The sequence below is a fragment of the Leuciscus leuciscus genome (genome assembly GCF_965113295.1).
Source record: "Leuciscus leuciscus genome assembly, chromosome: 1".
In the NCBI taxonomy this organism is placed as follows: Eukaryota; Metazoa; Chordata; class Actinopteri; order Cypriniformes; family Leuciscidae; genus Leuciscus; species Leuciscus leuciscus.
Genome location: NC_138725.1, coordinates 21,996,604 through 22,024,306, shown reverse-complemented (window position 1 = coordinate 22,024,306; position 27,703 = coordinate 21,996,604). Strand labels below are relative to the sequence as shown.

The 27,703-nt window shown below is 37.5% G+C and overlaps 1 protein-coding gene and 1 long non-coding RNA gene across 2 annotated transcripts in view; both read left to right on the top strand.

The window, feature by feature from the left end:
* The first annotated feature begins 12,440 nt into the window (after window positions 1–12,440).
* LOC309482046 lies at window positions 12,441–13,249 on the top strand. The gene is made up of 3 exons (XR_014200177.1): window positions 12,441–12,581; window positions 12,954–13,007; window positions 13,185–13,249. It is a non-coding gene; the product is annotated as an uncharacterized lncRNA (long non-coding RNA).
* An 8,416-nt stretch (window positions 13,250–21,665) lies between these two features.
* LOC309493888 (uncharacterized protein) overlaps window positions 21,666–27,703 on the top strand; it is a gene marked incomplete at its 5' end in the record, with an annotated part of 160,197 nt that continues 154,159 nt past the window's right edge. The window contains 5 exons of the mRNA XM_082163171.1: window positions 21,666–21,737; window positions 24,078–24,392; window positions 24,501–24,584; window positions 25,631–25,933; window positions 27,233–27,298. Of these exons, the coding sequence (XP_082019297.1) occupies window positions 21,666–21,737; window positions 24,078–24,392; window positions 24,501–24,584; window positions 25,631–25,933; window positions 27,233–27,298 (840 nt within the window). The remainder of the gene's footprint in view (window positions 21,738–24,077; window positions 24,393–24,500; window positions 24,585–25,630; window positions 25,934–27,232; window positions 27,299–27,703) is intronic.

The window sequence follows — 27,703 nt, the reverse complement described above, 5'->3', positions numbered from 1 at the left end:
AATAATTGATTCTTTTTGTTAAAGACTTTGTCTAGTTTTTCAGAGTGCGAACCATCTACAGTCTCTTCTACAATAAATTAGTAAAAGAATGAATCAAAGTCACCATCACACAATAAACAAATGCATATACAAGTCAACACATGAAACAAAGCTTTATTGAAACTACAATCATGTATGTAGGCTGAAGGCGCTGAGGTTGTTGCGTGATGTGTTGTGCTTCACAATCTGTGGCAATAAGGGCTGGTGGAGTGATGGAGGGTCTCGTAAGGGCTGGTGGAGTGATGGAGGGTCTCGTAAGGGCAGGTGGAGTGATGGAGGGTCTCGTAAGGACAGGTGGAGTGATGGAGTGTCTCGTAAGGGCAGGTGGAGTGATGGAGGGTCTCGTAAGGACAGGTGGAGTGATGGAGGGTCTCGTAAGGGCTGGTGGAGTGATGGAGGGTCTCGTAAGGACAGGTGGAGTGATGGAGGGTCTCGTAAGGGCTGGTGGAGTGATGGAGGGTCTCGTAAGGGCAGGTGGAGTGATGTAGGGTCTCGTAAGGGGTGGTGGAGTGATGGAGGGTCTCGTAAGGACAGGTGGAGTGATGGAGGGTCTCGTAAGGGCAGGTGGAGTGATGGAGGGTCTCGTAAGGGCTGGTGGAGTGATGGAGGGACTCGTAAGGGCAGGTGGAGTGATGGAGGGACTCGTAAGGGCAGGTGGAGTGATGGAGGGTCTCGTAAGGGCTGGTGGAGTGATGGAGGGTCTCGTAAGGGCTGGTGGAGTGATGGAGGGTCTCGTAAGGCCAGGTGGAGAGTGATGGAGGGTCTCGTAAGGGTAGGTGGAGTGATGGAGGGACTCGTAAGGGCTGGTGGAGTGATGGAGGGTCTCGTAAGGGCAGGTGGAGAGTGATGGAGGGTCTCGTAAGGGCAGGTGGAGTGATGGAGGGACTCGTCTATGGCACCATCTCAAGGATTCAGCTCTGGGCTCTTCATCCTCAGTTTTCACACCAGCCTGCTGGCATTTCAGATCCTACAAAAATGCACAAACATAACACAAAAGCAGTCATTTTAACCGCACAATGTCATTTGATTTCAGTATTATTTAGAAGACAAAAACGCTTTTTTTCACAAACGCCGCCATCATCTTTCCTTGCAGGTCCTGCTCTTCAAAAGCTCTGCAGCAAATGCACAGAAATCAAGAATCAGAAAAGTGATGTAATAGCTCTGTTTGAAATTACAATAATTAAAATAAACTACAACTTAATATTTAAATAGATTTTGTTATTCATTTCTGTAGTATACTCAATCAAAGCCTTCATCAGCCACTCTCCACCGGATAAACACACATCTGTTCATCTGACCCTGTAACATCCAGACAAGATTCACATTACCTCTGTGATTTATGAGCTCAACACTACATTTACATGTTGAGGTTGTTTTAACTTTTTATCCAACATAAATGTTCCTCAATTTATCAACAGTACTAATGGACAAATAAAATAGATAACTTATGTTTAGTTACTTTATAGATTTGTTCTACATAATAGCACACATACATCACTCAGATGTCTATTTCATGTTGTGATGTGCTCTTCTGCAATACTTATTGAAGATTTTCCTGTCAGATGTAAATAGATATTTAAAATAATCGTCTTTAAGATGTATATGGTTTATGTAAATTCACTTTAGAGACGCAAGTTAACCTAACTTCTCGAAATCCTAGTTTTCCCGAAATCCTTTCCCCTTTTTCACGTTCACAACTGTACTAAACGACCAGTTTTTAAAGCCATTACCCGATCGCTCATTCTAGTCCTTCTCATATCCTCTGGAGATATAGAGTCAAATCCTGGCCCAATAGCCCATACTAATACCCCAGTCCCTCAGGTATTATCATTTAAAGACTTCTGTGACCGTACCAGTTTGGGTTTCATGCACGTGAATATTAGAAACCTACTGCCCAAACTTTATCTACTCACTACACTAGTACATTCCGCTAACCCTGCCATCTTAGCAGTCTCGGAGACTTGGCTCAGAAAATCAACAAAAAACTCTTGATATACTCATTCCCAACTATAACATCTTCCATCAAAATAGAGCCACTAAAGGAGGGGGGGTAGCTGTATTTTGTAGGGATAGTTCTATTGTCCTATCTAAGTCCGTGGCTAAACAATTTGAGTTACTTGTCTTGAAAATGAACCTTTCCAGAAATAAGTCTTTCATTCTTGCTGTTTGTTACAGACCACCTTCAGCCCCTAGTTGTGCCCTTGACACCTTATGTGAATTGTTAGCCCCCCACTTATCCTCTGAGTTTATATTATTAGGTGATTTAAACTGGGACATGCTCAACATTCCTGCAAATGTACAATCTAAATTAGATGCCCTAAACCTCACACAAATTGTCAATGAACCAACCCGGTACAACCTGAAAAACGTGTCCATGGGAACCCTTATTGACATTATATATGGAAGTAGAATAATGTCAAATGTTTTTGAAATAAAAAGCCTGTTGAATTGCACTACTTGAAAAAAAAAATAGGCATTGCATTAACCATGCTTGCATTTTAATGCATTGTATTTTTAGTGCTTACATTTTTATGGGCTGAAATTCAACATGGTTGAATATTTAAGCTGTGAATATTTCAATTAAAAACATTTCAAACACCTTTTCATTATTAAAAATTCAATAATCCATATTCACCTTTCATATTTCACTTCCAAAATATTCAAACTGTTTAAAAATACAACCAATAATATTCAACAGGCAATTTTCGGTCCATTTTATTTCGCTTTGCAAATTCGCTTCCACAAATTCAGTGGTTCAAATTCGACAGTAAATTCAACATTGACGTCCAGGAACTGCAGGAAAAGCAGTAGATTGCCGAGCATACTCTCCATCTGCTGTTAGTCGACCTCACCATCAGATGGTGCAAAAGCGCTTGTTGCTGACGAAGACATTCATTCATAAAATGAAAATGATTATCTGTGTCAGTATATGCGGAAAAGATGATAAACACACAAAAGCTGTGTTTATGTTTCATTCAATAACTTCATTGTTACTTTCCCTGTGTATTCTACATGTCATCAGCTTTCTCTACCATGAACAGGATTATAATCGGTTTCCCTCAATACCTCATACTCAAGGATTTCCCTTCCGTTGATAATGATATGAAAGACCAATCTTGCACCTTATTAGGGAAGTAGGCTGTAGGCTATTATATAGGCTACAGGCAAGAAGATGGACTCAGAATATGAACTTATCGCGCAAAGTTTCATGCTGAGCGTTTCGTGATATACTGGCATAAAATCAACACATACATGTATATATATATATATATATATATATATATATATATATATATATATATATATATATATATATATATATATATGCATACGTGTACAGTATTAGCTTAAACTGTCACAGCACTTGCATATTGTCCTCCTATTGTTAGTTTAACTGTAAATCGCTTTGGATAAAAGCGTCTGCTAAATGACTAAATGTAAAAATTGGCTTGATATTGGACATTAGCACATTTAGGGACCGTCTCTAAAGTTGCATACAACATTGGCATACACGTTTCTAACTTCAATAGCAAACTTAAATTTATTTGAATAAATATCAAAAATCCAAAGGGTGCGCATTATGCCTGACACTACATGAACACTTTACAGTTGGTTTTATGACTGTAAGTCGTTCTATTCAAATGCTATCGGAGTTAGAAACGTGTATACCAAAGTCGTATACACTTTAGAGACGGTCCCTAAATGTGCGAATGTCCAACATCAAGCCATCTGTATGCCAGTCTATCACTGGGAAACGCTCAGCATTAAGCTTTGCGCGTTATTCTGAGTCCATCTGCTTGCCTGCGAGTTTGGTCTTTTACATCACTGTAGCCCTTAAGCTACGTTGCGTTGTCCAGCAGGGGAATCCTTAAGTATTGAGGGAAACCCTAATGGCCTGCATGCAGCACATCGCCACAATATAAAGTTAAGGCAACTAAACAACCAAGAGAAATATATGTCAACCTAAAAAATGTAACATTGGATCTGTATCCGCATCGGGGAATAACATTATAATCTCGTTCACGGTAGAGAAAGATGCATGTAGGCTACACAGGAAAAGTAACCGTGAAGACACTGAATTTAACATAAAACAGCCATCATAATAATCACAAATAGACTTACATTGCTGTAAATTAGTTTTATGAATGAATGACTTGTTCTAACTGTTGCTGGTCTTCAACACGCGCTTTTGCACCATCTGCTGGTGAGGTCGACTAACAGCAGATGGAGAGTATGCTCGGCAATCTACTGCTTTTCCTGCAGTTCCTGGACGTCAATGTTGAATTTACTGTCGAATTTGAACCACTGAATTTGTGGAAGCGAATTTGCAAAGCGAAATAAAATGGACCGAAAATTGCCTGTTGAATATTATTGGTTGTATTTTTAAACAGTTTGAATATTTTGGAAGTGAAATATGAAAGGTGAATATGGATTATTGAATTTTTAATAATGAAAAGGTGTTTGAAATGTTTTTAATTGAAATATTCACAGCTTAAATATTCAACCATGTTGAATTTCAGCCCATAAAAATGTAAGCACTAAAAATACAATGCATTAAAATGCAAGCATGGTTAATGCAATGCCTATTTTTTTTCAAGTAGTGCAATTCAACAGGCTTTTTATTTCAAAAACATTTGACATTATTCTACTTCCATAATTATATGCCCTCAAAAATAATATGCCCTCAAAATATACCTCTGCTGTTTTCAGTCAGGATCTCAGTGACCATTGCCTCATTGCATGCATCCGTAATGGGTCAGTAATCAAACCACCCCCGCTCATTAGAGTGAAACGCTCACTGAAGCACTTTAGTGAACAAGCCTTCCTAATTGACTTAGCCCGGGTACCTTGGAAGAACGTTGACCTTATACCGACAGTTGAGGATGCATGGTCATTTTTTTTAAATGCCTTCCTCTCTGTTTTGAACAAACATGCTCAAGATTTGACCACCCTAGTCCAGCACAAAAACACCCTGTGGCGTACTGCTCTAGCCTAAAAAAATCCATACGACATGCAACTCTTCAGAGAAGTAAGGAACCGGTACACACAGGCAGTCAGGAACGCCAAGAGTAGTTTCTTTAAACAGAAATTTGTGGCCTGTTGTACCAACTCAAAAAAGTTCTAGGACACTCTCCCAAGTTCTAGGAGACAGATTGCTCCTGTCTGACGCCGGTTTCACACTGCATGCGTTAGCAGAGCGTAAGCAGCGCATATTTTTTTCGGCGCCCATTTTAATAGATTAGAGCATTCACATCGCACGCAGAGGCGGCGCGGCAGTGTGTAGCAGGAGCAGAGCAGGAGCAGCAGTGCCGCGATAGTTTCGGCGCCCAGTCTATTTTTGCTGCGCCACTTACGCTGAATTAAAGTGACAATGCATTGTTCATGGCCAAAAAACACTGCAGTTTTATCCAAAAAGCGCATTGATGATATCTATTGTGTTTTAAACAGTCAATCAAATGACCAACAGCAATTTAAAAAGAAAACAAATGTCCAAAAACAAACTTGTTGCCAGAACAATAAAAACAAAGATGAACCAAAAGTTATATAAATGAAATTATTAATAAAATAAGCTTCTTGACAAGTCTTTTCTCTTAAATGTATTTGAAAACGAAATAAAGCATTGCCAACTTATCCATTATAGAGTACTCTGTCTGTACACACGCCGCGGTTCAGCCGTGCGTGACAAACGCTGCCAGTGTGAAAGCAAAACGTCCTGCTCCTGCTCACCATACGCACTGCTCCTGCGCTGCTTACGCTCTGCTAACGCGTGCAGTGTGAAACCGGCTTGATCGATTGCTCCTGTCTATTGCTTCTGTCTGCTGCTGCTGCGTTGCATTAGTTTGCGTCTGTAAACTTCGTATCTTTCTGTTTTAATCATTATTTACTATCATTCCTTGTTATTTATACTGCTAAATATAACTTAATCAACATCACACATTAACCTGACATCGCTAGCTTCAATCTAAATCGTTATTGCTAGCACAACACGCTAGTAATTCGCTAGCCTGTTAGCGCGCCATCCGTGCGCTCCTTATTTATTTATTCTCTAGCGCGCTTGCGCCTTCTGTGCACTCTTTATTTATTTATTTTTTTCTCGCGCGCCTTTTACGAGTTCATCAAAAAGAGTATCAGTCAACAAACACGGTGAGTCATGTCATCTCCTCTCATTGTCACCTGCACCTCATGTAACATGTATAGCATAGCCTTCTCTGCAGCACAGGTTTTACATGTGATAAATGCAGGGAGATAGTTAGGCTGGCGGAGAAGATTTCAGAACTAGAGGCACGCATCCAAACTTTAACCGAGGTTAATTGTAAGAGTGCAAGGGCTTTAGATACTGCTTTGGATGCGACTAGCTTAGTGAACTCTGTACATTGTTTGGTTCCAGCTGAAGTAGAGCCTCTGCAGCAGGGCAATTGGGTGACGGTGAGACGCTATAGTCGCGGGACAAAACACCACTCTTCCGTTTTGATTACAACATCAAACAGGTTCTCCCCACTCAGTGAAACACCCACTGAGAATCCTGTTGATTGTGCCCTAGTTATTGGCGATTCTATTACACGGAACGTGAAAATAGAGCCACCAGCCACCATAGTCACATGTTTGCCGAGAGCCAGAGCGCCTGACATCAAAGCAAATTTAAAAGTGCTGGCTAATGCTAATCGTAAATTCTCTAAGATTATTATTCACGTCGACACTAATGATGTTAGACTCCGCCAGTCGGAGATCACAAAAATTAATATTAAAGAGGTGTGTGAACTTGCAAGTACGATGTCAGGCACTGTAATTTGCTCTGGCCCCCTTCCTGTTCGGCGGAGTGATGAGATAGTTAGTAGATTGTCCTCACTCAATCTCTGGCTGTCGCGGTGGTGTCCCCAAAATAATATAGAATTCATAGACAATTGGAAAAGTTTTTGGGGCAGACCTGACCTGTTGAAAAGAGATGGTATTCATCCCTACTGGGATGGTGCTGCTCTTCTCTCTAGTAATATGGCACATAGTCTTAGAGCTCAAACATGACAATCTGGGGCTCAGGTCAGGAAGCAGACAGACTGGCTAAACCGACCGTCTGCTATCGGCCTCGCGTCACCAAGGTCAGATAAATCCCATCACATAGAGCCTCTTTCAACTAGATATCATCTTATAGAGAATGTGTCTGTTCCCCGAATTAGGACATACAAAAAAGTCCTAAACCCATTCAAGGGTATACATTTAATTGATGTTCAACAAATAAATAACAGATATAATACAGATGAACAATTGATAAAGCTTGGGTTGCTGAATATTCGATCCCTTACTTCAAAAGCACTTATTGTTAATGATATGATTACAGACTATAACCTAGATGTGCTGTGTTTGACAGAAACCTGGCTAAAACCAGACAATTATATTACTTTAAATGAGTCCACCCCGCAAGATTACTATTATAAACATGAATCTTGTCTCAAAGGCAAGGGGGAGGTGTTGCTGTAATTTATAGTAATATCTTCAGAATTACTGAGAAGTCTTGTTTTAAATATAATTCTTTTGAAGTGTTGTTGCTAAATGTAACACTATCTAGTGTAAATGATAAATCACGTTTAACATTTGTGCTGGCTACTGTATACAGGCCACCAGGGCACCATACAGACTTTATCAAAGAATTTGCGGACTTTCTATCAGAGTTAGTACTGGCTGCAGATAAAGCCCTAATTGTTGGTGATTTTAATATACATGTGGATAACGAAAAAGATGCATTAGGATTGGCATTTAAAGACATTCTGAACTCTATTGGAGTTAGACAACACGTGTCAGGACCTACTCATTGTCGCAATCATACTCTAGATCTAATATTATCACATGGAATAGATGTTGATGCCGTTGAAATTCTGCAGCAAAGCGATGACATCTCAGATCATTATTTAGTCTCGTGTAAACTTCATTTAGCCAAGGCTTCAAAGCCAACTCCGTGTTACAATATGTTAGACCTATCACTAATGCCACTAAAGATTGCTTTATCAATAATCTTCCTGATCAGTTTCATCATCTCAGCATCCCAGATAGCTTAGAAGAACTAGATTTTGCGACAGAAACTCTTAACTCTCTCTTTTCCAGCACTTTAGACACAGTTGCTCCTTTGCGCTTAAAGAAGATTAAAGAAAATAGTAAAACGCCGTGGTACAACGAGCACACTCAGGACCTCAAGAGAGCAGCCAGAAAAATGGAGCGCAACTGGAAGAAAACAAAAGAAAGAGAGCTCGATTGCATACAGAGAGGCCTTAAAATCTGCTAGATCTGCTTATTTTTCAACCCCATTAGAAGAAAATAAACATAATCCTAGGTATTTATTTGAAATGGTGGCTAAACTAACGAAAAATAAATCTTCAACCCCAGATGTTTCCAAGCAGCACAGCAGTAATGACTTTATGAACTTCTTTAAAGACAAGATTGATAATATCAGGGAGAAAATTATATCTACACAACCGTCTACTACAGTATCGCATCAGGCAGTGCATTGTAGTCTCCTTGAAGAAAAATTAGATTCATTCGTTGCTATAGGAGACCTATAGACCTATATATATATATATATATATATATATATTTATTGTTTTGTGGTGCTTAATTTAACCCCTTGTTTGGGTCTTAAATATAGACACCTTCTACCTTATTTTGTTTATTCTCAGGTTAGGTAAAGTCAGTCGAATTCGTTCTAAACAATAAGTATATAAATTTCCATACTTATAATTCAGTCGAAAGACTGCTCCGTGGTTTAGTTCAGCTCAATCTTTTGTAAAACAGAGACTTAACCCTCATGTGGTGTTCAAAACCCTATAACACCTGTGTTGTTCCCGGACAAAAATGGCCGGCCTATAATAAATAGCTTATAAATCACTCATTATACCATATTTTCACAGAATCTTGGATTCAATCTTTTTGTCAACTTGTTCTCTTTCAATTAGGACTGGTTTTATATTTCAATTTGCATCTGAATAATCGTAAGCCTCATTTATTTGAGAGTAGGCATCTCATTTATTTTGTAAAAATAATAATAAATAATAATAATTTTGGAAATATTAAATAAAATCTGAAGAAAATTGGCACTGTTGATCACACTAGTCTACTTTAATATTTCACCAGAAATTTTGTTTTGAAAAACTTTTATTTTGTACAAAATGACACATTGTCACACTTGTGGTGTTCCCGGTCAAAAATGACCGGCCTACAAAAAATAGCTTATAAATCACTTGTTATGTTGAATTATCACCCAATATTGGATTCAATAGAACTGGGTTACATTGTTCCTATGCAGTTTCTTTGTTTTTTTCCAGAGGAAATAAATCTTGTGACATCAACCTTCTATTGCCTCAGTCAAGGGGGTTTTTGGTGACAACATTGTCTCCCTTAATGGGCATTCTTCTGTCCTTTTCATCCTAAGTGTAAGTGTGTGTGTGCGTATGTATCTGGAAGTGTATTTGTAGGTCCAAAATATCTATCAAAATTCCAATATTGATCTACAATGTACAAGGAAAAATAAAAACACAACATTTAAAATGTCTACACAATCTACATAGTTTATTTAAAATAGGCCTACATGTTGACTAAAGCCGTGATCTTTCTTAATTTGCCTGACTGAACTTGGGGCGTTGGCGGTTACCTATACAGCGAACATCCTGTTAAGTGAGAAGAGATTAAGAAAGGACATTTTAGTACACCCATGTTGTTTGCATTTTCTTCTTTGAAAACAAAATAGCAGTGGAATTTCCATGAACTGAAAGCGTTTTTACCTTCTACTAGCAGCAGTGATTCGATCTGCGTCTGAGGAGATTGTAGACAGCTGTTATTTGCGCATGTACCAGTGGGTGGCACACGCGAGTCATTACTGGCAACAGAACCAGGAACTATTGTATAATCAAGCAGCGCTTAATATAGTGATATTATACCAAAATACTGATTTATTTAGGTTTAAATTAAACCATTGTAATCCTGAAAGTATTCCCTTTTTTCAAAATGTAACTGTAATCTGATTACGACATTTTTTGACGTAACTGTAACGGACTACAGTTACTGGATTTTTGTATCCTGATTACATAACGCTGTTACATGTATTCCATTACTCCCAACCCTGCTGAACACACACACGTGGCTTTTCTCAAGTGTGGATTTTCATGTGACTCTAAGGGATGTTGATCGTGTAAAACTCTTCCCACATTGATCACATGTGTGTGGTTTCTCTCCAGTGTGGATCATCATGTGTTCGTTCAGATTTGTTTTTTGTGTGAAACTCTTCCCACACTGATCACATATGAACGGCTTCTCTCCAGTGTGGATCCTCTCATGTGTTGTCAGATTTGCTGACATATTGAATCTCTTGTCGCAGCGTGAACACTTGTAAGGTTTTTCTCCAGTGTGAATTCTCTGGTGCAGTTGCAAACAGTTCACTGAAGAAAAAGTCTTCTCGCACTCAAAGCACACGTACTCTCTCACATCAGTGTGAATTTTCTGATGTCTATGTAGAGTTTGCAGCACTGAAAAACTCTTTCCACACACAGAACATGAATGTGGCTTCTCCTTCATATGAACTCACAGGTGTGACTTCAGGTTAAATGCAGTAAAAAAAAAATTCCACAGTGATCACATGAGAACGCTCTCTCTCCGATGTGAACCCTCATGTGAACATCAAGATTTTGTTTTAATGTGAAACTGTTTCCACACTGAACACACATATGTGACTTTTCTCCAGTGTGGATTCTCATGTGTTTCTTAAGGTTTGCTGATTGTGTGAAACTCGTCCCGCACTGGTCACATGTGTGTGGTTTCTCTCCAGTGTGGATCCTCATGTGACGATCAAGATCACGTGTGTTTGAGAAACTCTTCCAACACTGAGTGCAGGTGAAAGATTTCTTGGCTCTTCTTTTCTTTAAAAATTTATTTTTAGTCTTTGAGCGATTCAAAGGTTTTTCTCCAGGTTTGATATGATGTTCCTCCTCCACTTCACTCAGTTCTTCACTCTCCTCCTTCACTTCACTCAGTTCTTCACTCTCCTCCTTCACTTCACTCAGTTCTTCACTCTCCTCCTCCACTTCACTCAGTTCTTCACTCAGTTCTTCACTCTCCTGCTTCACTTCACTCAGTTCTTCACTCTCCTCCTCCACTTCACTCAGTTCTTCACTCTCCTCCTTCACTTCACTCAGTTCTTCACTCTCCTCCTCCACTTCACTCAGTTCTTCACTCTCCTCCTCCACTTCACTCAGGTCTTCACTCTCCTCCTCCACTTCACTCAGTTCTTCACTCTCCTCCTCCACTTCACTCAGTTCTTCACTCTCCTCCTTCACTTCACTCAGTTCTTCAATCTCCTCCTTCACTTCCATCGGGTCTGAAATGAAAGAAAAAGGTTTAATTTAGCAATAGTACTAGTAGACGACTGCTATAAAATAAGATAATTCTGGTGTTGTTTTCATAAATGAATTGCATGAATGAGGTACATTGATATTTCAATTATTATTTTCAAGACATTTAAGGCACAAATCACGTTTCTGAAGTGAGAAATATTAAATATATTTGATTAATGATACAATTATTTTATGTGATATTAACATTTATACAACAGTGCCAAGAGGTGTGCAATATTGAAATACAATTATCTCTCAATATTTGTTAGGAATTTTCCGATAACAATAATTAAAAACTATTTTGCTGAGTCTGTTTTGTTCGGTACAGGCCTGTCATGGATAAATAAATATGACAATTAAACCACCACTAGGTGGTGGCAAGTCCATGTCTTATAAGATAGAAATGAAGATAAAGGACGTAAAAATGAGCCCGATTTAATAGCAGAAAGTAGTCAAACCAATTGTCCCAACGTCTGAATCCAGAAGGTTTCCTGCATGCTGTATTTTCGGTGCACAAAGTAATTTAATTCCAATTAGGTATTTATCTGCACTGTTAGACTTTTCTGTAATTTCTACAGTTATTTACTTTAAATCCCCCAGTATTATACTGCTATTTCTCTTTACAGTAAATAACTGTGATTCCCATTGCATCATGGGAATTTTCTGTGACGTCTAACACCACATACAGAGACTTACTGTATTTTTTAAATTTGCTGTATACTACTGTATTTGTCTAAAACCACATACAGAGACTTACTGTATTTTTTAAATTTGCTGTATACTACTGTATTTGACGTAACGGCCTCTCTGGCTGGCACCATTCCATCGTGCTTTTTATTTCCTAATTTTTGCCTTACACCGCGTGTCTACAACGCTATAATACCCAGAGGCTGTCTATATTGGACACATTGAAGCGACCGGACCTTTAATACAAAATGCAAACCTGTTTGTCCCTTGTCAGAAATAGCGCGAGCGCTTGGACTCGGGAGTACCGTACGTCAGAAATATAACGGCCACGGCGCATCACTTTACACTGTCTGGGATTTGTCGTGTCGCGTCAGACAGACATCCAGTGTAGGTAATGGGGTCTGTCTTTTGTTGGATCGCGACGTTCGTGTCTGGCCCGGGGAAGAGACGGAATTCACTTCACCGAGAGAGAGATCAGCAAGCAAGGTAAAAAACAAACAAAACAAAAAAACATGCTGTGTGTGTTGACTGGATTGTGCCCAGTTTAACCTATGTTATAACGTTAGCTTAACGTTACTCGTCAACATGGCGGTAACGAACTTTACCACGGTAAACTGAGCTAACGTTTCATTTTACACACTTTGTTAGATTATTAAATTGTCGAGTTAAAATATGCCAACGAGCAACGCGTTTACATTACCAATAAATGTGAATTAACTAATGTGAAATTCTGTTTTGGTTGTAGATAATGTTGGCCTACTGAGAACCTTTATAGTTTTAGCATTAGTTTGCAAACTATATTATAGTTTTTTTTAAATGGAATGTAATATTTACTTCCATTTTTATATGCGTTTAAAGGCAACTGCAACAAAGCGCCAATTCGCGCCAGTGACTTTTAGCAAGATTCCAGAGGTATGCCATTTGGGATATATTTTGAGATAAGTTTGCTGAAATGATTAGCAATATGTGAAAATTGCTTTGGAGCCACTGGTGCAGACTAGGTATCTTATAAAATCTCTATAAAATTGGCTAACTTTATATCAAATAAGTGACCTTTGCATCATGTCTAACTTTATATTTATTACACAGCAAATGAACCAATCAGAAGATGGACCATTGTCTTTGTTCAGTCTCACCAGATTAAATGTATCCAGGTAAGCACTGCAGTAAAACTCACTAATTCATTCATACCAAATCTAGAATTTAGGATTTGTAAGTATTAAAATTTATTCTGGCATAATTTAATTTAGTTCTTTTGTATGCTATTTATTGACAAAAGCTGTTTACAAATATATATTCTTAAGTTTTTTTGAAAATAATAAAAATTAACAAAAAAGGAGGTTAAAAATAGTGTGACACTAATATTCTCTCTCTCTCTCTCTCTCTCTCTCTCTCTCTCTCTCTCTCTCTCTCTCTCTCTCTCTCTCTCTCTCTCTCTCTCTCTCTCTCTCTCTCTCATATAGTGTTGGAACCGGGATCTCCTCTGAAGGACTGAGTACATTTGTGTTTGTGGACACGCATACAGACCAGGGAACATTCTGATGTTGTCAATCAAGTTCTGAACAGGAACCAATCTTTGGAGAAGGTCATTTATTCGCAAAGGTGGACAAAAACATTGTGTTGGCTTTTTAAAGATTATTTTGATGATGACTTTTATTCCTATGCTGTAGAAAAGTAGACAGTCAGACATTGTTAATAATAAGAAATGTTTCTTGAGCATCAAAGAGACTTCTTTCAAAAACATTAAGACACTTAAATACTTCTTTTGGCCACCAGTGTACATGAATCCAACACATTTTTGGAAATAAGTGAAATTATTTTTAAGGTGGGGTTATGTGTCTTGTATTGTGAAAAGAATACTAATACAATACTGTGTTTTGTCCTGTGTTGCACATTTCCTTTTTGACTGCTTAAAAATGTATTTATATTCTGCAGTTTTAGGAATGTAATGGTTGATATTTCATTATAATACTTGTATAAGCTAAACAACCAATGACTCTACATTCATTTTGTCAAATGCTAACGTTTTGTTTAGGATTTTATGTATGTTTTTAAAAATGTGTGCAGTGAAGGACATCACATAATGTGTTAATTTAACACGTTTACACATCTTTGTGCTAACCTTTCTGACATATTTACTTTGTTAAAATCATTAACACAATGAGTTAAAATTAACACAAAAAATGTTGTCCCTAAACTCACCCATTAATGTGTAAAAATTTCACACATCATTTCCAGCATTGGCATGTTAATTTTGTGATATATATGAAATGTTTTAAATAAAAAAATGGTATTCTGTGATAACTTTGTCTAATTGGTTTGTATGTCAGTGGTACTTATGTAGGATAAAAATAAAATTAATCATATATCAAAATTATGAAATCTAATTTATATTTAGTACAAATAAAAATAATTACAGTAGTGTACTGATTAGCTTCGTTTTTACAGTAATGCACTGTATTACACAATTACAGTACCATGTACTGTAAAACTGAAATACGGTTTGGTACTGTAACTCTTAATTACAGTAACTTACTGGCAACAGTGTTACTGTAAAAAACCCTTGAACAGTGTGACCAATTTTTCACATCCTCGAATTTAGGTTGAAATGCCAATAATTTAGGTAAACATTTGATTATTCTGTTTAAATATTTTTATTTCACTTATTCAAGCGGATGTCATTGTCACTTAGAGTTTCCCACCGGCCACTTATGTTGATCTCCCGGTAACAAATGCCCAGTGTTGGGGAAAGTTACTTGTAAATGTAATGCATTATATATATATATGCATATATATATGTGTGTGTATTTATATTTTTATTTTTTTATTTTTTATGAAAAGTAATGTTACATTACTTCTTCCTCAGACTCGTCGCTCACACGGGTTGCCAGGGGTTTGAGGACACGCAACAGGAAAGAGTGCATTTGACAATGAAAATTGGCAATACAGCACCTTTAAGGCCCTTTCACACCAAAAGTGGAATGAATAATTCTCAGGCTAAAGGAAATGCAGATTGGTCTGCAGCAAAGACATTGGTTAATAAAGTGAGAATTTATTAAGTACATAAAGTATATTTGTGTAATTTAATATAGTGAATTATAACAATCTCAATCTCAAAATATAAAATTCTGAGATTGCATTTGACTGTTTTAATTAATTTTGAGGAATACTAAATGTTATCTTGCAAGTGAGATGAGTAAATACATGTTCACATTTAGTCTAGGACTAAAATAACCATCATGTTTGTTTACACAGCGCACACAACACCTCCTCTAGGGGCGTAGTTTGTGGAGGTGATGGGGGAGGTAATAACAAAACAAGCAACGAGAATGAGTGACGAACGTGAATCACCGCTACTCAGCGCACTAAAAAAGTGTGATAAGGTTTGCGTGAGTCGTTCCTATTGCGATGCAGATGATAAAATGTGCTATTTGAATTCTATTGAGAATTTACCGCTTTAAAACACAATGGAGAATGTCAAGCATGATGTGAAACAGCCACATAAACTAAAAAGACTCATTAAAAGAGGGGAAAACATCATCCTGCACCAACATAAATTTCCACAAAAATGTGTTCTGCTAGTGCTGGGCAGTATATCGGTTCATACCAAAAACTAGGGGTCACCCCGAATAGTCGAAGATTCGATGCTTCGATAGGAGGAGCCTGATTCGACAACCGATCTCATGGTCGAATCTTCGCAGAGGTGTTATGAAACGAGGATCATGCCACTTTGGCTATATGAGGGCGCTCAATGTCTGATTTCACATAGAACTACCGGTTTTCTGTCAATACGTTAATATTCAGCCTATTATGATAATGCTGTATATAAAAATGTGCAAAGAAAGAAGCTTTTTTAATAAATATTTTTTAACGTGCGTGAATAAATCCAAACACCCCGTGACAGATTTAAGTTTCACTTTCAATCCGTGACCGACAGAGGAGCGTCTTGGCGGCAAGGATTTAAATCTTTAACAATGTCTGGGATAAGAAAATGAATAAAACTGTGCAGCCGTACCATGGGTGCAGCAGGCGTAATGATATGACGCAGCGCCTGAAAATAGGTCTAATAGGTTAGACAAACTTAGTCCCGGTCACGTTGGAAGAAGTTACCGAGCTGGGGACTATTTTCAGGTGCTGCGTCATATCATTACGCCTGCTGCACCCATGGTACGGCCGCACAGTTCCTTGATTATTACGCAGGAATGAGAGTATAGTTTCTAGCCATATAGGCTTAGAAAATCGCAACTTTTCATTTTCCGTCGATCTTAGTACACGGTTTAACTACAGAAGAGTCAAGTTTTAAATAGGAATAATATTGAAACTCTTTGGTCATTTTGAAAGAAATGCTACTGGACTCGTCAGAATCAATGATCTATGCTAAGCTATGCTAAAAGTGGTACCGTCAGACCCGGAGTTCGGCTGAATGGATTCTAAAACGGTAAAACTTAACTGTTTAACTCTGGTGGAGTTGTAAAATGAGCATATTTCCGAAAAAAGTGGAGTATCCCTTTAAAGGCCACGAATGACAGAACGAGTTGATCCTTCGCAGCCTAGCCTATCCCGTGCCAGTGACGCCAGGATTTAAAAAATAAAATAAAAACAAGAAAATGCCGGGTGATAGTTCTGTGGCAGCCGAGGAATGTGCTTTTAAAATGTAATATTGTGTTTTGTTTTACTCAAATAGCTAGCAAAACAAGTGTTAAAAGTCAAGGGTCTTTCTTTCTTAAAAATGTGAACCACTCCAGGACTTCATTTGTTATGTGGCCTGAGGCTTGTTCTAATATTTCGTTTTGATTTTGGGAGCAAATAGCAGACAGCTGAGTTATTAAAATAAGTGCCGAAGATTTATTTAAAAGTATTTATTTACCGGGGCAAAGAACTCGGCTATGGCTTGGAGGTAAAAAGCAACTACCCATTTATAATATTTCCATTAGGCTCTCTTGTGTATTATAACAATTAGGCCTCACTCTGTACAAAGCCCACAACAATAAGACAACTAGTAGATAAGGCAACAGTTTTTCACTTTATTCTTTTTTTGTAGTGCTGTAATGCAAGCTGTCTACCAATGTTTTATACGATGGCCGAGAGAGCTAATAGAAAAAAAACTCCCGCATATTAAGAAAACATCTTCTTCAGTTTCACAACACAAGTGTGCTCCAAATACTCACAAACACAATACAAAAACGTGCTGCAAAAGTTCACAACACAACACTTACTTCTGTCTCCCTCCCCGATGTGGCTGAATCACCAGTTGGAAAAATCAGTTTTTCCCAACTTCCTCAAAATAATAAGAACATTCGTGCATTATTTCAGAAAATAATTGTTTCTATTCCAAATGTTACTTTTTATTGGAATCGATTTGTTAGTGACATTGAATGCAAACAGGTTTGGATGATTCCTCACAGATACTTGATAGTAAACAAGGTGAAAGAAGTGTCGTTCAGAATAATTCACAGATATTACCCTGCTAATCATTACATGGTTACATTTAAAAGAGACATTAATACAAACTGTTCTTTTTGTGAAGACCACCCAGAAACTGCTTTGCACCTCTTTTGGTTTTGCTCACACACCAGAACATTTTGGCAAAACTTCAGCAGATTCATCATTGATCATATTTATAAAGACTTTACCTTATTGTGGATGAATGTTGTATTTTGCTTTTATAGAAGTCAAGAAAAGATGTACTGTATTATAAATGTATTAATTCTTTTGGCAAAATTTCACATTCATAAGTGTAAATTCAGCACAAAAAAAACTCATTTTGTAATTTTTCCCCATGAAGTTGTACTTTATATTAATCTGATTTCTGGCTCCAACAACAAAAAGCTCCTCTTTCTCTTTGTAATGGCCCATAAGCTTCCCCATGGCAATATTGTATTGTACTCTGTTTATGTTCTATGATTTATTATGTTGTTAAGTATATTTTGGTGAGTCACCTGTGATTTGTACCTTTTTTGCAATAAAAATAAATTAAAAATAAATTATAAAACTGTAAAAAAAAAAAAAAAAAAAAAAAAAGGAAAATTCAACTGCAGTAGCCACCGTTCAACCTGAAGAGGGCAGCACTCAGAGGTTTTTACACCATATATTGTAGAATTAAAACACTTCATACCCAAATGTCAAAAAAGTTACTCGAATCAATGACCAGCACTAATAAAGCCTCATTCTTACAGATCATTAACTAAAAAAAGTTGGTTTAGGGTTTAGTTACCCTTTAAACATCAGAGGTCGCCAAACTCGATCTTGTCGACTGGTATGATATTGTTTCTGAAAATCCTGTAAGAATAGAACGAACAAAAATAAATAAATGTCTGATAACCGAAATAATAGCCTACAACTACAATCTGCAAACAAACTTTTAGGGTATAAACACAAAACAGTTTATGACCTTGCTAGACTATACGCCTACTTTACTGTAGTTCGTCGTTTGTTTGTTTGTTTATTTATTTAGGCTATTCAAAATTCATAACAGAAGCATAAACCAATAGCCTAAGCCGTGTTTCGGTTTTCAGCATATTTTGTATTCCAAATGTTCAGCAGATATTAGCCTATTGAACATTTAATTTAAACATAATAATAGTAAAATAAATGAAGGGTGTAGCATAAGTTTTTTCTATTCAAATTTCCTCCTATATGTGAAGGTGTAGCCTAGTAGCTATAGTGTTAATAAGTAGTTAGCTATCTGGAAGGACGTATGAAGCAGCTCAGCTTTTAATAAATTCAAAACAATAAATAGACTGACTGTTTTGTGACTTTACTGTATAGCCTCAGTTCAAGCAGCATGTGAACTGATCGATCATCTCTTGTAGTTACAGCACATATGAATCAGAGGACATGTTGTTTGTGTGATGTTAAAAACCAGGGAGAATTAAAAATCCTGGGTCTAAAATGTTAAGTATCTGCTAAATTCTAGTCTAAATATCAGCCCAATAATAAACTGTGATCGCCTTTCTCTTTTGAGGTATAATTGTTTTAAAGTATAATTCTGTTAACTGTCAAATCACCTGTCAATCAAACTTCGGCGAAACTCTAAACGAAATATTACAATGCTAAAATTAAACATTACAAATATTATGTGTTGGTCAAGACTCAAGAGACTCCTAGTGGTGTATAGTAGCCTACATACATGCTATAACAACTTTTTACAAGTTCTTTACCTTCTTATACTGTCTATGTTCTTTACAAGTATAGACCTTATGTAGCTTATGTAGCTTATGTAGGGTGGTGGTGGCGCAATGGATAAGACACATGCCTTTGGTGTGAGAGACCCGGGTTCGAATCCACTGTGAGACACCAATGTGTCCCTGAGCAAGACACTTAACCCCTAGTTGCTCCAGAGGCGTGCGACCTCTGACATATATAGCAATTGTAAGTCGCTTTGTATAAAAGCGTCAGCTAAATGAATAAATGTAAATGTAGCCCCACCCCTTTTCAGCGCTGCGCTCGTTGTCTTTTGACTTCCGGTTTTATTTTCACAGCGATCTTGCGTATTTATGAATGAACTGCTCGTTTTAAAATCTTCCGGGTCTACTGACATTTGTTAAGACATCTGGTTTAAACCTTACAATCCTCATGATAACTTTCGTTAACTTTATATTAAGTAAATCCACTTCAAAAGCGAATTACTCCTGGACAGCAATGCCATAGGAATATACAGAGCGACTGCGAAAACGGAAGTTCAAAGACAATATTCTAAAGATGGCGGCGCCCTTTTTTCTCTGGCGCGGATATGTTGACAAGAAACAATGGCAAACAAAAAAATGTAATAAGGTAATTTGTGTAAATTATTATTTACTATTTGAAAAAAAGCTATACGTACAATATAAAATACAATTTTACAAGGTAAAAACACTTTAATAATAAAACAATTGAAGATCAGTGGGGAAGAAAATAAAATAAAAAAAGGTATTATTCATTCCTTATGAGCTATATATTTGGTACGGATGGCGACGGATAGCGTTCTAGAGTCCGAATACGACTCTGATGCTGTTTTTCCTTTTTACCGGAGTCTGACACTGCCATTTCTGTTTTATTATTGATAAGTCTCGATACTGTTTTGTCATTTCTGTTTTCTTATTTTATATTTTAAGTCCGATGATGTTTTTGCTACTCCTGTTTAAGGCTGCTCTTAGCTTTGCTGCACTTATCTGTGTTGTGCTGTTATGCAAGTATTATTCTCTTTAATTTTGTAGTTCTGTAAAGCACTTAAGTCAGTCAGTGGCTGTTATAAAATGTGCTGTATAAATAAAATCAACTTGAACTTGAATCTACCGGTACTATGAAAATAAATATTGATTGAGTTTTGTAAAAGGTTACAATGTTATGTAGTGTGTTCTTGAAATATATTCTTAAAATGTATTATTTTATCTTATTATACCAAAAATGTTGTGTGGAAAAAAAGTGTTGTGTTCTTGGGATATAGGCTACTTATGTTATATTTTTTTTTCTTATAACATTTTATCTGGATTTAGGATTAATTTAATGTTAGATGAACAATTTGCTAATTTAGGCTAATAGAAACAAATAAATCCAACTCAACACTTGTGGGAGAGTGGAGCAAGTGACTTTTAAATGATCTTCTCACAAATTTGGTTGGAGTGGATAATCTCAGAGCACATTTGTTATCTTGTTTTTCCTCTAGTGTGGGAAGTCACATGGCTGGTTTTAGAGTACTGGACTGCTTGTTTCCATTTCATTAAAATAGCTTAATGCATAGCCTATCACATGAAGGTTGAGTCTATCCAAAATTACAGTCAATATTCCATTTAAATTTACAATATAACAAAAAAAATTACAACTGGCCTGTTGGAGTAGCCTATGCTTTTACATTTACGTACAAAAAGGGCAGATTAGGTAACCTAGTCTTATTATTTTTTATTTCATAAATTAATCAGATGATTTAGATTAATTCACAAATAACACACAAGTTAATGCGGTGGACAAGATAGTAAGCTTTCACATTGCCTTTTAAGTCTAGTAATTTACATAATCATATAGCAGACGCCTTTGTCCAAAGTGGCTTTAAAAAGTGAGGAAAACAACCAAACTGTTCATCGTAATAAAGAGAAAATAATACATAAATAAAGTTTCAACAGTTTTTAGAAAAACACACACATAGTGTGAGCAATGTTCTTATTAAGTGTTTACGCGTTTGTCACAGAAACGATAAATAATTAATCATAATCATGACAAATATTAGAGAAAAATACAATATTATGTATGCCAGCATCTTGCGAAAAAACAAACAAAAAAAAACGTGTCCTTCCATCACGGTTGAACTCGCACTAACATTAACAGGCTTGAGCACCATCTCGATTGGAACGCCATACCACTGAATCAGTTGCTAAGCACCCAAAGACGCCGCCGCTCACAACACTAAGCGTAAACAGAGCAAACAAGAGCAAACGCCCGATAACGTGCGATTTACTGAAGATCGTGTCAACAGACAAAAGCTTGCAGGAGCTGATGGATCTCTCCATTGTATATAAAGTCGGAACGGTCGGTTTCAGGGCCCTGCGCCCTTTGTTAAACTTCATCCTGGAACACCCGCAGATCAGAGCCTCCCTGATGGAGGAGAGAGTGCGGGCGCTGAAGGCTCTTCCCATCGCTCTGGGGAACGAGGACATAGGGTCAGAGCAGGTAAGAGAATGGAGGAAACTTACAAAATCTAGTAATGTGAACTAGAAATGTATGCTTTACAAAACCATGGTACCTCCACTACACTGTAGGTCTATCACCACAGAACACAGTTAATAACTTGCTGGTAACACTTTACAGTTCGTTAGTTAACATTTTAGTTAAAGGGGTGGTATAATGCCCTTTTCACAAGATGTAAAATAAGTATTTGATGTCCCCAGAGTGTATTTCAAAGAAATATGAAGCAGCACAAATCCTCTCAACATTGATATGATAATCAAAAGAATGATTTCTGAAGGATCATGTGACTCTGAAGACTAGAGTACTGTAAAACTCAGCTTTGATCACAGGAATAAATTACACTTTAATATATATATATATATTTTACAACAGAAAAAGCTTTTAAAATTGTAATAATATTTCACAATATAACTGTTTTTACTGTAATTTTCAAAGACACACACACACACGCACGCACACACACACACACACACACACACACACACACACACACACACACACACACACACACACACACACACACACACACACACACACACACACACACAGTACCGACCCCAAACTTTTGAACAGTAGAGTAGCCTATATGTACATCTTGATCACACTTGGAAATAACAGCAGCTGTTAGGTATAAAAAGGGCATTGCATAAATAAGGAGCATAACATAATCTGAATATTTTTGCAATAAATATGCAAATTAAGCCTTTTCATTTTGCTGTATGATTTTCTTTTAAATAAATATTTTTTTTCTAATTTTTCTAATTGTTTTCTAAACATGTTACATTAAGACAACAAACAAAATCCCCAAATTATAGTAAATGTATAATACTAAATACGTGAAACCATAGAATTCAGTAGGGTATCCTTTCTTTTTCACATGACTGTATATCATAGTAATAGAATTATAAATAGTATTTTACATGGTACTCCCAAAAGCTATAATATTACCATGGTAGTTTTTAATACTGTTTTGTAGGTGTACTATTTGGTGTACCATCACATAATATGGAAATGGAACTGACTAATTACTATATTCATAAACCATAGTGTTTACAAGGTACTACAAGGTCACAGCCATAGTATTTCCATGGTATTTTATATAAAAAAACAGGGTATTACCAGATTTAAAAAAAAAAGGTCTATAAGCATAGTATTTCCATTGTAATATGTCCCAACTACCAAAATAGATAAATAAATAAATAAAAAGGGTATTAATACACATCTAAAAAAATTCCCATATAACTATATATATATATATATATATTACCATGGAACATTCTCAAAAACATAATCATATTTTCATGCTATGTGTCCACAAACACTGTATAACTCTTGTACTGTCCAAAAACATGTTAATAGCTTGTTCTTTTTGCTAGAGTTTTATTTTCATTGACAAGGAAGGATTGAACAGTCAGTGTAATAATCTAATTCATGTTTGTCATCTACACATCTACACTTCCTCCACAGAATAAAACAATTCAAAAGATAATTGCGACTTTGTATCTCACAATTGTGAGAAATAAACTTGCAATTGCAAGTTATAAAGTAAGTTATAAAGAATTGCGAGACATACTGACTGTATTCCTGCAATTGAGAGTTTATATCTCGCAATTCTGACTTTTTATCTCGCAATTTCAGACCTTTTTTCTTGCATATAAACTCGCAATTGAGAGTTATAAAGGTCAATTCTGAGGGGAAAAAAGACTGAATTTCTTTTCTCAGAATTGGGTTTATATCTCTCAATTCTGACTTTATAACTCACAATGGCGAGATGTAAACTCATAATTGTGTCAAAAGTCAGAATTGTGAGATTAAAATCACAGTTACCTTTTTTATTTCTTATTCTGTGGTGGAATCAAGCTTCCATACTCTGTACGCTAGTCATCCTTTCAGTTTAATAAAGTTACATCCAAGATAAACTTGTCCATCTAACAGAGGCTCACAGGGAAGCAAACAGCACTAAGAGTAACACAGGTTAGACATCAGGGGTTACGCAAACATATCAGAAAGTGGGCGGACAGCGATGCCACATCCTGTTAGACATCAAGGGTGATTCCCAGGGCTGTGTGCCGTCATGGCAACCTCTGGTGGGGTTAAAGGTCAAAAGTTCAGAAAGTGTATTACTTGCCTTTCCAAAGAAAGAGACACGGAGGATGTGCTTAACTGATTCAGCAGTGCTCTCATAGAGTTTGATCCCTCTTCAAAGTTCAGGCAAAGGGGCATTATGGGCTTTTTCTCTGAAGAGCGTGTTGGTTTCCCAGTTACTGTATGAGAGGTATGAAATGAAACCAAGTAAATCTTCAAAAACTGTTTCCTCCTCAGTGTATGGACTTAATCCAAGACCTGCTGAAGGAAGTCGAGGCGGCCATAGAGTCCAGAGATGATCTGAGAAAGAAAGTTCAGGTGCTCATAGAGTCCAGAGATGTTTGGAGAAAGGAAGTTCAGGTGCTCATAGAGTCCAGAAATGATCTGAGACAGGAAGTTCAGTCGCTCTCAGAGTCCAGAGAAGATCTGAGACACGAAATTCTGGTGCTAGAACAGTTCACAAATGTTCTGAGACAGGAAGTTATGGCGCTCACAGAGTTCAGAAATGCTCTGAGACTGGAAGCTGATGCGGCGAATGGTCAGCTCAGCCAGGTGAACGCGCGCACACACACACACACACACACACACACACACACACCAGTATCACTCACATTTCTGCTCATTTATATTCAGCACTTGATAACATGTTGTCATCCTCAGCTGAACATGAATGAGCTGGTTGTCCGTCTTGTGCCCGTATTGGAGCTGTATTGCAACAAAGTGCAAGAATGGGACAACACCATGGTGAGTAAGGAATTGTTCAACCAAAAATAACTTTTCAAATTCACCCTCATGAAATTTCACAAACAAAGAAAGTCCACTGTAAAAAGTGTGCCAATGTATGAAGCCTCTTGTACACAAAAGTCACTTTACATCCCTCACGCGATCTCCAGATCACGCCGATTCCTAAAGCATAGCATATTAAAATTGTCCCTTTTTGAGGGTGAGCAAAAACACGCCGTGTGAGCATCTTCGATTACCTCACACAGACACGCACTGAATATTTCAAAAACTTTTAGCCTTTTATGTTCAAACCGCAGTCAGACAAAGATGAAGAGACTCAAGAAGAAGTCATAACATGTTGACAACATTTCTGAATGGTTAGTTGATGAATTTATGTAGCTTATGTGTAGTTATCTTCTAATCTAGTCATTGATTAGCATATTCTGTCATGATAATCTATAAATCGCATTCCCGGGGGCGGGGTTCATGTAAATGTTAGGGTTAGTGTTGTCAGAGTTTTCCACTTGAGGGTAACTGTTCCTGATGATCGAGATTTGTGCTGGAACAATAACAAGGACTTTATGTGGTCGGAGAATTATTGTGTCGACTCATGTTTATTAATAAAATGCCGAATTACATTTTTCCTCTCTCTCAGAAAGTGCTGAAGGACAAGATAACCCACTACCCTGATCTCATACAGCGTCACATGGGACGATTCTCAGACCACGTTCATCAGCGAGAGGCAGAAGATCCAAGAGGCACGTCCAGCCGTAATCACTCAACACACAGCCGTAATCACTAAATTCACACAGTCAATTTAGTGTCCTGTAGCTTTCAGAAGCCAGTAACCTTTCACAACCATCCTAAATCTCATAGGTTCTTATCGCAGTCATTGTTTTGTCAGAGCAGGCGGCAACTGCAGTTGAGGCAAACATTGACCTGAATGAATGATTTGCTAAATTTATAACCTACAAACAGAAACTGAGGCCAAAAACGAAGACATTCATCTCAGTCTCAGATGGCATGAACTGTGCTTTTGTAAATGACATTCCCTCTTGCGTTCTCAGGGTTTGCATGGCACAGTCTCAGCCACTAAAGACACCGTACCCGTCCTCCCTTTGAACCTTGGTAGCCCGATCAAGGATGACAGAGCAGGTACAGGTGGGACACCTGGTGTAGATCTCTCTTCTCCACATCAGTCCCTGTCTGACGAGGCTCTGTGCTCTGCGACGGGCCGGGTCAGCGTTGGGGCCAAGCGCTACCCGGAGGCCGTAGAGGCTCTGAAGGAGGTGGACGTGTGGGACAGCTGGAAGCAAACAAGGCTGATCGGACCCAGCTTCAACATCTGCAGAATCTCCTCACTGCAATGGGTACGACATACACAGCAGGGTCTCAACCGACAACATCCTGCATTATTTCTATTATTCAATAATAATTCTTATCACATTTATAATTCAGAGGCATTTATAGAAAGAGGCTTATCGCTTGAAAAGATGCCGATGTTAAAACAAGTTTTATCACAGACAGCAACATAGTGTCGGCCCAGATCCGGCCCACATCGAATCCACATGTACCAGATGTGGCCCGGATCTGGGCCGACAAGAAGGATAGTTCTGTCATTATTTACTCACCATCATGGCATTCCAAACCTGTATGGCTTTCTTTATCTATGGAAAACAAGATATTTTGAAGACAGTTTTTTTCCATTCAATGGAAGTCAATGGGGTCCAAAACAACAATAATAAAAACAATTGACTTTTCACTTAAAAGCCACCGGTGTCGCTAATGACAAGGGTTTCTGAACTCAATATAAAGCCCCTTTAATATAAAATGGGCATTACAGGTGCCTTCATCTGCATTTTACACCTGCAAATCAATCAAATATCCATCGGTCCCACTTTATATTAACTACTATGTACTTGCATCAAAAAATATTTGTTAGGTACAATGTAATTACAGCATTGATGTTGTATTGCAAAACACTTGTGCTGCTATTGAGGTGGATACGGGTAAGGTTAGGGACAGGTTTGGTGGTAAGGGTAGGTTTAAGTTAGCCTGGTCCTACCAGACTCTCGTACATTTCATTTGTACAGAGAGTCTGGCCACTCCATTGACAAGCGTTAACTTCCTTGAAGGCGGGTACTCTGTTGAAGTTTAAAACTATTGGATCTGCCCAGAGCCACTCTGGATCTGTCATAACCAATCGCTAACGTTTGGTCGTGACGTAACCGTACAACTCAAACTAGTGCACGACCTTAACGTCATCGTTCTCAGCAACTCCCTCTGTTCGCTGATTGGATCGGTAAAAATTTGGCCGGAGAAAACCCACGAATATACTGCAAACCCAGTCAGAGTACTGAAGGAAAATGAAAATTGAGCGGAAGTATGTAGGAGGGCGGAGCCAGGCTAGGTTTAAGTGTGGGTTAAGGTGAAAGCAAAGGTGTAATTATAGATGTGATTACAGAAATTAACTACAGCTGTAATTACATGCAGGTATTTTTTAATAAAAATTCAAGGTCAATGTAAAAATGTACACAATAAGTGCATAGTTAATACACTTAAATACACTTAATATGAAGTGGGTCCCAATTTTTATTCACAGGCAAGTTACTTTTTGTTAATATGCTTGTGTAAGTATGTTTCTGACATTTTGTTTGTGACATCTGCAGGAGAGCGGCAGATTCCTGATTCATCTGAGGACTCTTGTGGACAGTCTTCTAGAAGATAAAGAGAAGGTATGAGAGAAAATAATCCAACCTAACCTTTCCTCTAACCCTCTCTTTAAAAACACAGTTTAGGGTTATTAGATTATGTAAAGGACCACTTTGGAGTTTTAATGTATGCTGTTGATTAAATGAAATATGGTTTGGGTTATTGGTCAAATATTTGTGTAAATGTTTGTAACTTATTCAGATAATTCTATATTTTGTATGCGCTTTAATGTTATTTATATGTGATTGACCGGAAATCCTGTGCACCTGTGATGTTGAAATTTGTCCCTTTGGTGGCACCGTAGTTTGCACAAGAGAAGATGAGCTTTTAAAAGTTGCTGGCAGGTGTGGATGGTACGCAGCTGTGTTTGAGCCTACATGGATTTTATCTGAGATTGTTTATTCATGAACTTAAAGAACTCGACGCCC